A 17,428-nucleotide genomic window follows, 5' to 3' on the forward strand; every position below is an offset into this window, starting at 1 on the left:
TAGCTATAGATGGGGCCTCTGACGTCTGAATTTCCCTCACAGGTTGAATCTTCGGAAGACAAGACCCCTGGCATTCCTCACTCCATGACAGAACCTGCATAGTGTTCCAATCAATTCTGGGATTGTATTTACGCAGCCACGGGTATCTGAGTATAATCTCATGGGAAGCCTTGGGTATGACTAAGAAGCTGATAAGTTCGAAATGGAAGGCTCCAATACGAACTACAATAGATTGGGTTCTTTTAGACACAGTTCCATTAGAAATAGGTCTACTATCGATAGAGGTCAAGGAGATAGCAGGATCCAAGGTGATGCAAGGAATTTGTAATTTATCTGCCAAATGAGCAGACATGAAATTTTCTGCTGCCCCAGAATCCAGGAGGGCAGATACGAATGCAGGACTAGACTTAATGTCTAGAGCTATGGACAAGACAGAGTAATTTTGCTTTGGGGACGGAAGTATTACTCCTAACTGAGTGTCCCTGGGACTAGTTAGGAATGGGAGTTTCCCGACTTGCGGTTACAGGAAGCCACCAGATGACCCATGTCTCCACAGTATAGACAAAGATTCTTTTGACTGCGTCTCTGTCGTTCTTCTTTAGGAAGATGGGTATGATAAACCTGCATGGGTTCTTCATCTGTAAGTGAGGGAGGAGAACGGGTAGGGGGAGGTTGAGGATGAGGCCTAAAACGAGCTGCTCTGTGCTTCTCAGCTTGGCGCTCTCTAAATCGTATGTCAACCTTGTTGCAGAGGGAAATTAGATCATTAAGACTAGAGGGTAAATCATGAGTGGCTAGGTCATCCATTATACGATCCGATAGTCCGTGCCAGATGGCCAATGTTAGGGCCTCTTCGTTCCATCTGAGCTCTGATGCCAACGTCTGGAACTGAATGATGTACAGACTGACAGGACGATACCTGGTTTCAGATTCATAATACTGAATGAAGCAGAAGTGGTTCTTCCAGGCTCAACAAAAAATCCTCCTGAATGATGTTAACAATTCTGGATAATTATTCAGTAGTGGATCAGATCGTTCCCAGAGTGGAGAAACCCAATCTAAGGCTGAGCCGGACAGCAGCGACACAATATAGGCCACTTTGGTTTTAGGAGTAGGGAAATTGGAGGGTTGCAAAGTAAAATGTATATCACACTGCTTTTGAAATCCACGACACAGTTTAGGATTGCCATCAAACTTGCCAGGTGTAGGTAAATACAAATGAGGAGGAGCTCCAGAGGCAGTTACCAGGGAAGTGAAAGCAGCAGTATCTGCAGGCATACTTGGGGAAGCTAGTATAGCTTGTAAATTATCCTGACGGCGTGCCATTTCTTGCACATACTGTGCTAATTGCTGTTGCATGGTTCCCAATCCTTCCAGGCGAGAAGCCATGCCATGCCATGAATTAAATCTGTTCTGGACACCTGTCCAGCAGCCGAATCCATTAGGCCAGTGCAAACTGTCAGGGTCTGTATTTATTGTGGACCCAGGGTGGAAGCAGGAGCAGACACAGGTTTAAACTAGGGATGTGCAGGCTCGGATAGTTTCGAGTTTGCACGTTGAGTTCGGATTTTTCCCTCCAAAAAAACGGAACTCAGAAAGAGGCTAAACATCATCTTACATGGACGAACATCATCATTCCTGGTCCAGGAATGATGATGTTCGTCCATGTAAGATGACGTTTAGCCTCTTTCTGAGTTCCGTTTTTTTGGAGGGAAAAATCCGAACTCAACGTGCAAACTCGAACCTATCCGAGCCTGCACATCCCTAGTTTAAACTGAAAGGTGGGTTGTTTAATGTGACTGTTAGAAGAAATGAATAATGAGTAACTAAAGTCCAGTAATAAGCAAATTGATATATGTGGCTGAAGGGAGCTGTAGTAAATGGGAGTAACGAATGTCCAGATCAGTGACAGAGATGAATCCAGATAAACTGTGAGAGTGAAGTGGGATTCCTGGTTTACTGAATAGTGGCTGAAGGGGATATCCAGTAATGAGGTGATGCAGGCTGAAATGGAAAGCCGGAAATGCTGTGATGGGTTGACTGAGGAAACAGGTTCAGGCAGGAGTGGGTTAACTGTGGAGATAGGTTCAGGCAGGAGTGAGTCTGGTGGAAGGTGCAGGGCTGATCTCAGCAGGGAGCAAGGCAGAGTGGTGCAGGCTATGCAGGGAGCCAGAGGCTGACAAGGAGCCGGAGCTAGCACCGAAACACGTCTAGGTCTCAGGAGCGTAGAGAAGTCTCTCTCACAGCTACACTGTGAACACGTTGCACTGAGAACTACAGGGAGCTCCAAACACCCTTAAGTACCCAATAGCAGAACGTGATAGGCCAGAGAGAACAGGTGACCTACAGACGATTAGCCTGCTATGTCACATGGCCAAAGACAACATGGTGGCGCCCAGACACCTGTGACACATAGATGCCTATAGACTTACCCTTGCCAGGCCCTCTGCGTACAGCCAATGCCAGTCTCCACATGCCAGCTCCCCCGACAGAAGGAACGCGCCACAGCGCCCTCACCAGTAAGGACCGCAAACCTCCACGCCACGAAACCCTGGTCGTGACATTATGTCTGTATAGAGTGTAATAGATGTGTATTATGGTCATGTACAGTGGTCAGGTCATGTTGGGGGTGTAGTGTCCTATGTCTGTATCTAGTGTAATAGATGTGTATTATGGTCATGTACAGTGGTCAGGTCATGTTGGGGGTGTAGTGTCCTATGTCTGTATCTAGTGTAATAGATGTGTATTATGATCATGTACAGTGGTCAGGTCATGTTGTGGATGTAGTGCCCTATGTCTGTATAGAGTGTAATAGATGTGTATTATGGTCATGTTGGGAGTGTAGTGTGCTATGTCTGTATACAGTGTAATAGATGTGTATTATGGTCATGTACAGTGGTCAGGTCATGTTGGGGGTGTAGTGTCCTATGTCTGTATAGAGTGTAATAGATGTGTATTATAATCATGTACAGTGGTCAGGTCATGTTGGGGGGGTGTAGTGTCCTATGTCTGTATAGAGTGTAATAGATGTGTATTATGATCATGTACAGTGGTCAGGTCATGTTGGGGGGTGTAGTGTCCTATGTCTGTATAGAGTGTAATAGATGTGTATTATGGTCATGTTGGGGGTGTAGTGTCCTATGTCTGTATACAGTGTAATAGATGTGTATTATGATCATGTACAGCGGTCAGGGCATGTTGGGGGTGTAGTGTCCTATGTCTGTATACAGTGTAATAGATGTGTATTATGATCATGTACAGCGGTCAGGTCATGTTGGGGGTGTAGTGTCCTTTGTCTGTATATAGTGTAATAGATGTGTATTATGATCATGTACAGCGGTCAGGTCATGTTGGGGGTGTAGTGTCCTATGTCTGTATCTAGTGTAATAGATGTGTATTATGATCATGTACAGTGGTCAGGTCATGTGGTGGATGTAGTGCCCTATGTCTGTATAGAGTGTAATAGATGTGTATTATGGTCATGTTGGGGGTGTAGTGTCCTATGTCTGTATACAGTGTAATAGATGTGTATTATGATCATGTACAGCGGTCAGGTCATGTCGGGGGTGTAGTGTCCTATGTCTGTATACAGTGTAACAGATGTGTATTATGATCATGTACAGCGGTCAGGTCATGTCGGGGGTGTAGTGTCCTATGTCTGTATACAGTGTAACAGATGTGTATTATGATCATGTACAGCGGTCAGGTCATGTCGGGGGTGTAGTGTCCTATGTCTGTATAGAGTGTAATAGATGTGTATTATGATCATGTACAGCGGTCAGGTCATGTTGTGGATGTAGTGCCCTATGTCTGTATAGAGTGTAATAGATGTGTATTATGGTCATGTTGGGGGTGTAGTGTCCTATGTCTGTATACAGTGTAATAGATGTGTATTATGATCATGTACAGCGGTCAGGGCATGTTGGGGGTGTAGTGTCCTATGTCTGTATAGAGTGTAATAGATGTGTATTATGGTCATGTTGAGGGTGTAGTGTCCTATGTCTGTATACAGTGTAATAGATGTGTATTATGATCATGTACAGCGGTCAGGTCATGTTGGGGGTGTAGTGTCTTATGTCTGTATACAGTGTAATAGATGTGTATTATGATCATGTACAGCGGTCAGGTCATGTTGGGGGTGTAGTGTCCTATGTCTGTATCTAGAGTAATAGATGTGTATTATGCTCATGTACAGCGGTCAGGTCATGTTGGGGGTGTAGTGTCCTATGTCTGTATGCAGTGTAATAGATGTGTATTATGAATCATGTACAGCGGTCAGGTCATGTTGAGGGTGTAGTGTCCTATGTCTGTATACAGTGTAATAGATGTGTATTATGATCATGTACAGTGGTCAGGTCACGTTGGGAGTGTAGTGTCTTATGTCTGTATACAGTGTAATAGATGTGTATTCTGATCATGTACAGTGGTCAGGTCATGTTGGGGGTGTAGTGTCCTATGTCTGTATACAGTGTAATAGATGTGTATTATGGTCATGTACAGTGGTCAGGTCATGTTGGGGATGTAGTGTGCTATGTCTGTATATAGTGTAATAGATGTGTATTATGGTCATGTACAGTGGTCAGGTCATGTTGGGGGTGTAGTGTCCTATGTCTGTATACGGTGTAATAGATGTGTATTATGGTCATGTACAGTGGCCAGGTCATGTTGGGGGTGTAGTGTCCTATGTCTGTATACGGTGTAATAGATGTGTATTATGATCATGTACAGCGGTCAGGTCATGTTGGGGGTGTAGTGTCCTATGTCTGTATACGGTGTAATAGATGTGTATTATGATCATGTACAGCGGTCAGGTCATGTTGGGAGTGTAGTGTCCTATGACTGTATAGAGTGTAATAGATGTATATTATGGTCATGTACAGTGGTCAGGACATGTTGGGGATGTAGTGTCCTATGTCCTATGTCTGTATACGGTGTAATAGATGTGTATTATGATCATGTACAGTGGTCAGGTCATGTTGGGGGTGTAGTGTGCTATGTCTGTATATAGTGTAATAGATGTGTATTATGGTCATGTACAGTGGTCAGGTCATGTTGGGGGTGTAGTGTCCTATGTCTGTATACAGTGTAATAGATGTGTATTATGGTCATGTACAGTGGCCAGGTCATGTTGGGGGTGTAGTGTCCTATGTCTGTATATAGTGTAATAGATGTGTATTATGCTCATGTACAGCGGTCAGGACATGTTGGGGGTGTAGTGTCCTATGTCTGTATACGGTGTAATAGATGTGTATTATGATCATGTACAGCGGTCAGGTCATGTTGGGGGTGTAGTGTCCTATGTCTGTATACGGTGTAATAGATGTGTATTATGATCATGTACAGCGGTCAGGTCATGTTGGGAGTGTAGTGTCCTATGACTGTATAGAGTGTAATAGATGTATATTATGGTCATGTACAGTGGTCAGGACATGTTGGGGATGTAGTGTCCTATGTCCTATGTCTGTATACGGTGTAATAGATGTGTATTATGATCATGTACAGTGGTCAGGTCATGTTGGGGGTGTAGTGTGCTATGTCTGTATATAGTGTAATAGATGTGTATTATGGTCATGTACAGTGGTCAGGTCATGTTGGGGGTGTAGTGTCCTATGTCTGTATACAGTGTAATAGATGTGTATTATGGTCATGTACAGCGGTCAGGTCATGTTGGGGGTGTAGTGTCCTATGTCTGTATATAGTGTAATAGATGTGTATTATGATCATGTACAGTGATGAGGACATGTTGGGGGTGTAGTGTCCTATGTCTGTATACAGTGTAATAGATGTGTATTATGATCATGTACAGCAGTCAGGTCATGTTGGGATGTAGTGTCCTATGACTGTATAGAGTGTAATAGATGTGTATTATGATCATGTACAGTGGTCAGGTCATGTTGGGGGTGTAGTGTCCTATGTCTGTATACAGTGTAATAGATGTGTATTATGATCATGTACAGCAGTCAGGTCATGTTGGGATGTAGTGTCCTATGACTGTATAGAGTGTAATAGATGTGTATTATGATCATGTACAGTGGTCAGGTCATGTTGGGGGTGTAGTGTCCTATGTCTGTATACAGTGTAATAGATGTGTATTATGATCATGTACAGCAGTCAGGTCATGTTGGGATGTAGTGTCCTATGACTGTATAGAGTGTAATAGATGTGTATTATGATCATGTACAGTGGTCAGGTCATGTTGGGGGTGTAGTGTCCTATGACTGTATAGAGTGTAATAGATGTGTATTATGATCATGTACAGTGGTCAGGTCATGTTGGGATGTAGTGTCCTATGACTGTATAGAGTGTAATAGATGTGTATTATGATCATGTACAGCAGTCAGGTCATGTTGGGATGTAGTGTCCTATGACTGTATAGAGTGTAATAGATGTGTATTATGATCATGTACAGTGGTCAGGTCATGTTGGGGGTGTAGTGTCCTATGTCTGTATACAGTGTAATAGATGTGTATTATGATCATGTACAGCAGTCAGGTCATGTTGGGATGTAGTGTCCTATGTCTGTATATAGTGTAATAGATGTGTATTATGATCATGTACAGTGGTCAGGACATGTTGGGGGTGTAGTGTCCTATGACTGTATAGAGTGTAATAGATGTGTATTATGATCATGTACAGTGGTCAGGACATGTTGGAGGTGTAGTGTCCTATGTCTGTATAGTGTGTAATAGAATTGTATTATGATCATGTACAGATGTATTAGATACGCACCCACGATATTTTTTCGCATGCCGGACTTTTCGCCTATATAGCGTGTTTTGGGAGTGAAAAGTTTTCGCACGCGTCCCCGCGATTTCCCGTATTCAATTCTAAAGTACGCGGAAACGGCACCCAGCGAAACTTGAACAGGTGGAAAGTCCTCTCCAAAATGGGGTAATCAGCCTGGCACCCCCCAAAAGATACAGTGACATGGGGGATCACTATGGATACCCCCGAATTGGCCTGCTGAAGGTATTTGGGGTATTTAAATGGTCTCAATAGGTGCTGTTTTGCGTAGTTGCATAAGGGATGAATAATAGGTTTTAGAAGTTTTTTAGGGTGAAATTAAGTAGACCCAGCAAATTTTCGGTACCTCCAAATGGGGGTAGCATTTAAAAGTTGCTAAAGTAAAGTTTTAAACATCGTGAAAAATCCACCTGCCGCAAGCATCTGCAAACTTCAAAACACCTGGGACATACTTGGGGACCCCCCTGGAGTCTGTTTCGCTAGTTTATAAGTGTGTCCCCCAACTTTAGTCTTTTTTGCCCCCCTCAAAAAAATTAAAGTACTTTTTTGGGGTGTTCTGAAGTATTTTTTCAACTTTTTTTGACAGTTTATCTTTGGGGGACTGTCTTAATCCTACACGGGGGTTCCTGCAACGTTGCACCCCAAAACCCTAATTTTGCACTTTTTGCCGCCTGCTATTCATAGGCAAAACTTTTTCGCCAGGTCCATTGCATTGACTTTCTGCAGCGGCGAAAAGCCTGGCGAAATGACGTTATCGGAGATAGTTTTTTGCCGGAACTGACTTTTCGCTCCAAATTGAATACGGGCCTATGGCGGGAAAGCGCGCTGGGAACTATTACCAAGCAGGCGAAAAGCTGAGCCTTTTGTCTCTTGCCAGGTTACATATAATATAGCCAATTCTGAGGATTCCTATATTTATTTTTGACATGCATTTTATGGATATAGGGCCTGATTCAGACCCACTCGCGAGCGGCTGTCCGCTCGCAAGTGGGTCGATGTTATGGACTGAGCATGCGCACGACGGAGGGAGCTCCGTCGTGCGTATGCGCCAGACGCGACGAGCGAAGGAAAGTCCTTCGCTCGTTGTGTCCGATCAAAGGGGGCATGCTGTCAATGTTGATTGACAGCACGCCCCCTTTGGTGGGCGTGCCGGGGGCGTGCCTCCCTGACGGGGGCGTTCCCACGGGAACGCCTCCCGTCAGAAGCCGGCCCACTGACATCACTAGTGATGTCAGTGGGAGTGATTTTGGCTCTGATAAAGCCAAAATCACTCCGGAGCTTGCGGTTGAAAACCTCAACCGCAGGCTCCGGCTCGCAAATTCGATGGTCGCGATGGTCTCGACCATCGCGACCATCACAATGCACGCTCGTATAGCCTGTGGGTGGTGACCCACAGCTATACGAGCGTCCAGGAGGACGCTCCATGAAAATGGAGCCCGGCCCTCATTCAGAGCGTGCGCTCTGCTCAGAGCGTACGGCTCTGAATGAGGGCCATAGCTTTTGTCCCCTGTATATGTTGCTTTGATCCATAATACTGGGTCTATGTGTAATCTATTTTTTTAATTACTTTTTCTTTTAATAGCAAAATACCAATAATACATTTTATGTTTTTGTGTCTCTTCCCCTTTTTCGTGCCTTCCTTTCCCACTCTACTCTCAGGGATCCGCGGTCGAGAAGGAAATAACATGTTTTCAATCATTATACCTGTTGTATTTTAATCATCACCTCGGCTGGGAGTTAGGGATCGGGGTAAAAGGAAGTGTGTGTGTGTTTTAAAAAAAAAATTTTTTGTAACAAATGTGAATACAGCTATGTCAGTCTAGTCATCTCCACCACTTCCCCCCGCTCTACGGTATCATGCTGTATACCCCCAGCCATCCCGCATTTGGCGGTACGGTCCAGCTTTTCCTGCACTATCACGCTGTCCCACCCGCGGGCCGCGGTATCCTGAAGGGGCTTGGGGAAGTATTTTCTCACAGCAAAGCAGCGGGTGACGCACTCCATCTAAACAGTGCGGGATGAGCCTGGGGCCAGGGTAGAGTGATGTCATTGGGGGTGTGCCGAGAGGTCATGCCCCCTTGTAGCGAGGACATGCCTCCTTTTTTTTAGGGTGTCCCCATGGCATCTTGCCCAGAGATCACTATAGGTAATCATAGTGGGCTGCTCCCAACTCCATGGGTTAATATATTCATTTTTATGCCTTGCGTTTCTTAATGCAAAGGGGCCTTTACACTGTCAGACAGATTTGTTTGCACGTAAAGTAATGGAAGTTGTAGTACAAACATTTCCGCACATCTAACACCATTGTATCTAATTGTTATTTATTTACATAGAGCCAACATATTTTGCAACATGATACAATGGCAAATTTACATATATTTGCATAGAGCATACTGAAACAGTTAGGATAGATCTCCCTGCCTAAGTGTGATAACGATCTGAGTGATGGGGAGATTGTATAGACATGAAGGGGTGATGCCGAGTTGAACGTATAATAAATAGCGTATTTTCCGTACATATCCAGGTCGGTAGCGCTTGGGCCTGATTAACTGTAAGTCATCGTCATAAGTGTATTTGCACCTGATGTATATTCAGGGCCATTGAGACATCCATGGAGTGCAGGTACTGAGGGGGCGTGGCCAAATTCAGGAAGCCTGGCCACGCCCCCTCTGGAAAAAAAAACAAGACAATGTAAAATACTCTCCACTGTGCCGGCCTCCACAGCAAGTGACCTGGGCCCTCGCCAGGCGCCACCAACAGGCCCAGGAAATTATTACACACTCCCCCCCCATAACGGCACCCTTGCGTATTGTACGTGCAAAAGATACGCATCCTATCAGTAGTATATACTTATGCACTGTTCTGTGGGAGATTCATTTTGTGAACACCCAGTTCCTGAGAACACATGAACATTCGCTCATTTTTCCAAATGGCCCGTTTCTTCAACGCTGAATAAGCCCCCAGCTATTTAAAGAAGCATTGATTTTATGAGGTCAGTGATGTGATGTGGTGCTGTGACCGCTGGCAGGAAGATATGTCTTGGGGTGTAATAGAAATGTATACAGCAGGAGCAGTGAAAGGTGTCATAATTTGCAATATGTGGACAGGGACTAGAATTTGTATTTACCCCCCACAGCCATTTTCACCTTTTAAGCTGCATACACACACAACGATATTGTTACCAATGATTTTATGAACGATTTTCTGTCAGATTATCTGTCAAAGTGTAATGAACGTTTTTTTTTTAACTACAAACGATTTTTGCATATTCCCTCAATGAAAAACGTTGAGTTGACAAGTCTGACTGAACTACAAACGTGAACGCACATGAACGATTATCGTTTGACTCAGAAAGTGAACGATTTTTTCAAACGATTATCGTTAAATGATATCGTTTAACGATAATCGTTGTGTGTGTATGCAGCTTTACTCTCTGAATGTAATGGAATCAAAATGCATTTGTTTAGGACTAATTACCGATCATCAACACAAAATACTCTGTAAAGTCACAAATCTTTCTTACAGACTGTGGGCCGAATTCATTTAGAGGCGAAAAGTCGCGGACAGCAAAATGCATTCGCCGCTGCAATCTTTTCGCCTGTTTGTCTACAAAGTTTTCGTGTACTTTCACAATGCGCATACTCGCTTTTCGCCCTTTTCAATTCCAAAACAAGTGAAAACACAGATGTGCGAATGCAGCGAATGGCGAAATTAGAGAAAAGGACAGCTTATTTTGGGAAATCAGTCTGTACCCTATTAAAAGTCTCACTGACCAAGGAAATCATTATAGAAGTGTTTTAATAACCCTAATAAAAGTATTTTGGGTTCTTAAATTGAGTCAAAGGGCTGTTATTTGCATACGTGTGTAAAAATGATGTAACGCAATTTCTTATGTGAAAAATAATTGCTGTAGTTAAATGGGGGTACATGTAAATGGGTACTAGTATATTTTTGTGTCTATAAAGTGCATTATTTTAAAAATACACCTGCGGCCTCCAGCAATCCTAAAAACACCTGTCCCATCCATACAGCTCCCCAAAATACCAGACCCATCCATACAGCCCCTCAAAATACCAGACCCATCCATACAGTCCCCCAAAATACCCACCCCAAAATACCCATCCATACAGCCCCCCAAAATACCAGACCCATCCATACAGCCCCTCAAAATACCAGACCCATCCAAACAGTCCCCCAAAATACCCATCCATACAGCCCCCCAAAATACCAGACCCATCCATACAGCCCCCCAAAATACCAGACCCATCCATACAGCCCCCCAAAATACCCACCCGATTTTTTTGCCTAATTAGTCATTAGGGCGGTGTCCAAAGGGTTCTAATCCAAGTCCCCACATTCGTAGCCCAAAATAGGGATTTTGCACATCTTCTCTCCTGTAGTTTTCGCACAAGCAAATACATCCTGGAATTGAATAGGGCGATACGCGGGAATGTGGTGAAAACTTTGAATCTGCTTTCGAAGCTGCTTTTCGCCTCTAATTGAATCGATTGGAGTCCAACTGTGTACAATTGAAGAGTTTCAAATGGTTAAAAGATAAATACGCTTTTCTGTGAGAAATCTTATGGATAGTGGGTTCCTAGACAAAAGCTTTATTATGAAGATCGAAGAACCTTCAAAGCAAACCTGAGATAATATTTTTGAAAAGCACCAGCCAGGTCAAGGCCATCATGAAGAAAATTAGAGATAATGGCACAACTGGGATTCTGTCTTGAAAAGGCGTCCTTCATAACCGAACTTCCGAACAAGAAGGGCACTTGTTATGGAGGCCACCAAGAGGCCTATGGCAACTTCAAGTTACAGTCTTCCATGGCAGAGATATGAGAAACCATCCATGGGAGTCCCATGGATGGTTTCTCATACATTATCTCTGCCATGGAAGACTGACGGGACAACAATAGGCCGGGCACTTTACAATTTTGCGCTTTATGGTAGGGTACAAAGGAGAAAACCATTGTTGGAGAGAACCCACATCCAATTGCTAGAACGTGGGAGACACATATACCAAGTGTAGAGAGGTTCTGTGGTTTGGTAAGACTAAGGGGTCCATTTATCCTTGTATATTTGTGGCTTAACCTCCAAAAACACCCGTTTCGGGAGTTGACCGCAAATATTACGTTTCTCCAATATGTATGACGGAGGGAAGGCAGCAGATATCTGCAGTAATCCCTACATTCCCCATTCCCACTGGCAGTCACATTCCCCGTAGGTTTCTATGGGGGATGCAATGCTGGCAAATTTGCCAACTCCCAGAATGCCAAGCATTGCGCATATTGGCCCCCGCAGCTAACGCCATCTGAAGATAGTGGCAGCCCATTGTAGCCTATGGACTGCACTTCACATAATTAGCCGGTAGAGGGTTCCCCCGGAACCCTCCCCAGCAATGGCGGCCGCGCATATGCAGTCAGTGCTTATGCAGTATCCCCTACAGCACGCCGGGCACATCGCAAGGACTTTCGGAGCCTGTGTCTCTGCATGTGCCGGTTGATACATTGCATCGGTATAATCGTATTTTGCAATGCGATCATGTACGGTAATGTCATGCCCAGATCACATTGCCAATGCCATCATTAATAAATGGGCCCCCAAAGCTGAACTTTTTGGTCTCAATGCCATGTGGTATGATTGACGCAAGCCCTCTGAGCATTGTTCTCAAGAATGTTTTTGCTTCAGGGACTTCTCTAAATATTATCATGTTAGTTTGTATTATTACCACTGTATTATCACCACCGTATTATTACCACCGTATTATCACCACTGTATTATTACCACCGTATTATTACCACCGTATTATCACCACCGTATTATTACCACCGTATTATCACCACCGTATTATTACCACCGTATTATTACCACTGTATTATCACCACCGTATTATTATTACCACCGTATTATCACCACCGTATTATCACCACCGTATTATCACCACCGTATTATCACCACCGTATTATTACCACCGTATTATCACCACCGTATTATTACCACCGTATTATTACCACCGTATTATCACCACCGTATTATCACCACCGTATTATTACCACCGTATTATTACCACTGTATTATCACCACCGTATTATTATCACCACCGTATTATTATTACCACCGTATTATCACCACCGTATTATCACCACCGTATTATTACCACCGTATTATTACCACTGTATTATTACCACCGTATTATCACCACCGTATTATCACCACCGTATTATTACCACCAAATAGAAATCTTGGGAGAAAACCTTCTGCGGGACAGGGAAGGAGAATGTGATCCTGGCACACACCATGGTCATGTGCAGGCAGCTTAAATAGAATATAAATGTACCTAAGACCTAAGTCTCAGACTCTCTGGAGTGACTTGAAATTTGCTGTCCACCAATGGTCACCAGGCACACTGTCGGAACCTTGGCGGGGGCTCCAGCCGTGCCCAGATTTCCGTCCTGGTGGGGGCTCGGCTTCATTATTTGTTTTTAATTTATAATGAAGAGAAAGGTTGAGCTGCTTCCTTTATTTGACTATACTGAGTATTCTGTGTTATCAGAGGGGATGTAGTTATTATACAGACATGCGGCATCCCGGAGCTGGAATGCCGCTACCCGGCTACAAGACCGGAATATCGACAGTAGGTGACTTCCCGACGCCGGAATCTCTCCATCCAGGATGCCGAACGTAAATATAGCGGGGCTGGTTAGGGCTTAGCCGCGGGGGGGAGGGTTAGGTTTAGGCGTCACGGGGGGGGGGGGGTTAGGGTTAGGCCAAGGGAGGGGGAGGTTTAGGATTAGGTACCCCCGGGGTTGGGTTAGGCACCACTGGGGGGGGGGTTAGGTTTAGGCAGTAAGGGGGCAGGGTTAGGTTTAGGCACTAACCGGGAGGGTTAGGTTGGGGTAGGGTTAGGATGTAGAAACAGAGGGTTATGGTTAGGGGTTCAAGGGGCTAGAGTAAGTATACTTACCCGACCCTTGTCAGGATTCTGAGCATCAGGATACCGCTGTCGCTATACTGGCAGCAGGCATCCCGACTGCCAGGATTTCATACCCATTCCTTATCAGTGGTAAGGGTCCCCTAATACTTGCCCTTGGTTGGAATGTATGTATGGTCTATGACACAGGTTCACAAACTCCGCCATTACAGGCCATGTTTTAAGATTATCTATGTAGAGCACAGATGACTTTAGTTAGTACCTCAGTCAATTTAATTTAACCATGTGGGACTCAAGCATGGATATCCTTCAAACCTGGACTGTCACGGCAGAGGTTGTGAGCCCCTGGTCTATGACCTGCTGTGTACATGGTGCGTCCTGCGGCTGCCGTTGTACATTGGGGAAGGGGGGAGGAAATTCTTGGGTGGATGGAGTGGAAAAGTCAGGGGACATGTTTAAACGTGCCGGGATTTGGTCTCTGAACTGGGAGGATCTATGGTTTATAGTGGGGATTATTTTAACCCTTACGTCGCCAACATCTCTCTTGCTGTCTTCTCAGTAGCACTGACTGAGTGTCGCCTGCAGAGAGGTGTCACCAAACCAAACATTACGCCAACGTGTTAGCAGCAGATGCCCGGAAACGCAGTGATTTTCTGTTCTCGTCCTATTGAGTCATTATGTTCTCCATTCTGCAGACCCCCACCCCACCACAGATCACAAGATATTGTGTGGAATATGCTTTACTGAGCAGGAATCAGTGGTGTAACAGGAGGGTGTATTAGTAGCAGCAGCATCTGGGGTTCACCTGTGCTGGGGGGGGGGGCCTAGCTCTCCTTTTGTACTGGTGTATAGAGACTCTAGCTATGCTACTGCCTGAAATCCACCTGTCTATTGTCACTAATCTAGTCTCCTCGGTCTCTGAGCTCATCCATTACAGCATCTCTCCGAACCATCACTGGTGGTTACACCCTGTCAGCCCCCTTCATTTCTGTCATCAATTGTGTCTTCCTACTGCCGCTGTAACAGAGCCGGATGCACCCTGTGTATCCGATAGTGACTCCCGGGAGGGCACGGGCCTGTATGTGTATGAATAGCCTCACAACATCTGAGTGCTATACTACAGTCTATCTATCTATCTAATATCTATATATCTATTTATCTCATATCTATCTATCTTTCTAGCTATTTATCTAATATCTATTTATCTCATATCGATCTATCTATCTCATATCTATCTATATACTGTATCTATATATCTCATATCTATCTATCTATTTATCTCATATCTATCTTTCTAGCTATTTATCTAATATCTATTTATCTCATATCGATCTATCTATCTCATATCTATCTAATATCTATCTATATACTGTATCTATATATCTCATATCTATCTATCTATCTATCTATCTATCTATCTATCTATCTATCTATCTATTTATCTCATATCTATCTATCTTTCTAGCTATTTATCTAATATCTATCTATCTCATATCTATCTGTCTATCTATGTATCTCATATCTATCTTTCTATCTATGTATCTCATATCTATATCTATCTCATATCTATCTATCATTCTGTCTATCTCATATCTATCTATGTATCATTTATCTCATATCTATCTATCTATCTATCTATCTATCTATCTATCTATCTATCTATCTAATATTTATCTCTCTCATATCTATCTATCTATCTATCATCTATCATCTATCTATCTATCATTTATCTCATATCTATCTATATATCTAACTAACATCTATCTATCTATCTCATATCTATCTATCTAATATTTATCTATCTGATATCTATCTAACTAATATCTATCTATCTATCTAACTAATATCTATCTATCTCATATCTATCTATGTATCATTTATCTCATATCTATCTATATATCTAACTAACATCTATCTATCTATCTCATATCTATCTATCTAATATTTATCTATCTGATATCTATCTAACTAATATCTATCTATCTATCTAACTAATATCTATCTATCTCATATCTATCTATGTATCATTTATCTCATAGCTATCTATATATCTAACTAACATCTATCTATCTATCTATCTATCTATCTATCTCATATCTATCTATCAGTCTGTATGTATGTACACGCATGCATGATATGTAAGTGCATCAGTATATGTATGTACATACATGTAGATTTGAGTACACGAGTGTGTATATATATGTACATATATAATTTTAAAATATTCCTGTGTGTGTATACATGTATGAAATGTGAATGTACATGTTTCCAGATTTATGCATGTATGATATGTGAGTTTGCCTGTACATATGTGCATGTGTGATATGTGAGTTTGCCTGTACTGCATGTATGATATGAGTGTGCCTATGTATGTATATGTGTCTATGGATGTATGCGTTTGTCTATACATTTCATATATACATTTTCTTGTTAGTGGATTATAGCTTTGTAGGTATACATATTTATATGCACATATGTGTATTTAAGTATGTCTGTGGGCATCCGTGTAAAAACATGACTATACGTGTACATGTATGTAATATATATATATATATATGTTAATTCATAGCAGGTTGCTTAAGAGGTTCATGCAATGGATAAACTATAACCGTATGTATTGTTATAGATAAATAGATTGTATGCTTGCCTGTGTCTGTAACTACTTATCTATGCACAGCGGTTGCATGTGTGCACTCGTATGTATGTATGTATGTATGTACGTATGTACGTATGTTTCTGCCATTCCCTTATGTATGGGTCTGTGCCTCTTACTGAGCTCCAGCACGTTCCTCCTCCAATCTCACAGCCCCCACCGGCTACCTGTCACCTAATGACTTCCCCACTGGCTCTCTCTCTCTTCCTCCTGTACGTTCCCCCCTTCCACTCTCTTTCCTGTCCTCTGTCTCATTGTCCTTCCCCCTCTACACCCCTCCACCCTCCCAGCTTCTCTCCTCTCCTCTCCTCTCCACAGTGCTCCCAGGCCTGCTGACATTCCTCCGTGTCTGGCCGTGGCTGGCCATGTGCCCAGTATGGGGGTGGGGGGGACACGCCTTTATCCCCACATGGCACTAGATGGGTGACCCTCCCTCTCCCAGATTCCCTTAGGAGAGGGGGCATTTGCAGGGGGATACTATGCCCCCCTCATTCTGGAGGAAACCACACGTGGCAATCGGTAGTACCCTCTCACTGACACGGCACCCAGGCACACAAACTCACTTAACCCTTAGCTCTGCGACAGGCCACATGGTACTGTAAAGAAGTGATGTTCTGCAGGTTTGTAACAAGCAAGGGGTTAAGGATGCAATGTTCTGCAGGTTTCTGACAATCCCTGGGATAAATGAGTAAAGCTGCCTGGGCTGTCTCTAATTCACTTCTTCTCTCCCCCACACAGGACAGCTGGGGGCGCTCCGGGCGTAGCCGCTGACCATGCACTCACTGGACGAGCCCTTGGACCTAAAGCTCAGCATCTCTAAGCTGCGGGCAGCACGAGAGAAGCGCGAGCGCGGTGGGGGGAGCGGTCGGAAACGCTCTGTGCACCATGAGCTGATGATTAGAGATGATGGGACGACTGTTATCACCCCTGTGTGCTCCTCGCCCCCACCAGGTAATCCTGTCTGTGTCTGTAGTGCCCATGTTCCTGGCATTGCTCTGTCCCCATGGCATATACCTGCTTATATTTGTATATGTGCCTGTGTCCTCTCCGCTGTGCCACTTGCCCTGCTCTGCGTCATCACGGCATGTACCGTGCCA

The 17,428-nt window shown here is 43.8% G+C and overlaps 1 protein-coding gene across 1 annotated transcript in view; it reads left to right on the forward strand.

The window, feature by feature from the left end:
* The window catches only part of GLIS2 (GLIS family zinc finger 2), a 59,370-nt gene that overhangs the window by 26,005 nt on the left and 15,937 nt on the right, over positions 1-17,428 (forward strand). The window contains exon 2 of the mRNA XM_088464730.1: positions 17,070-17,282. Coding sequence (XP_088320856.1) covers positions 17,105-17,282 — 178 coding nt within the window. The 5' untranslated portion in view covers positions 17,070-17,104. The remainder of the gene's footprint in view (positions 1-17,069; positions 17,283-17,428) is intronic.

Source organism: Taudactylus pleione, unplaced genomic scaffold (assembly GCF_031769625.1).
Source record: "Taudactylus pleione unplaced genomic scaffold, aTauple2 ptg000061l, whole genome shotgun sequence".
Taxonomy (NCBI): Eukaryota; Metazoa; Chordata; class Amphibia; order Anura; family Myobatrachidae; genus Taudactylus; species Taudactylus pleione.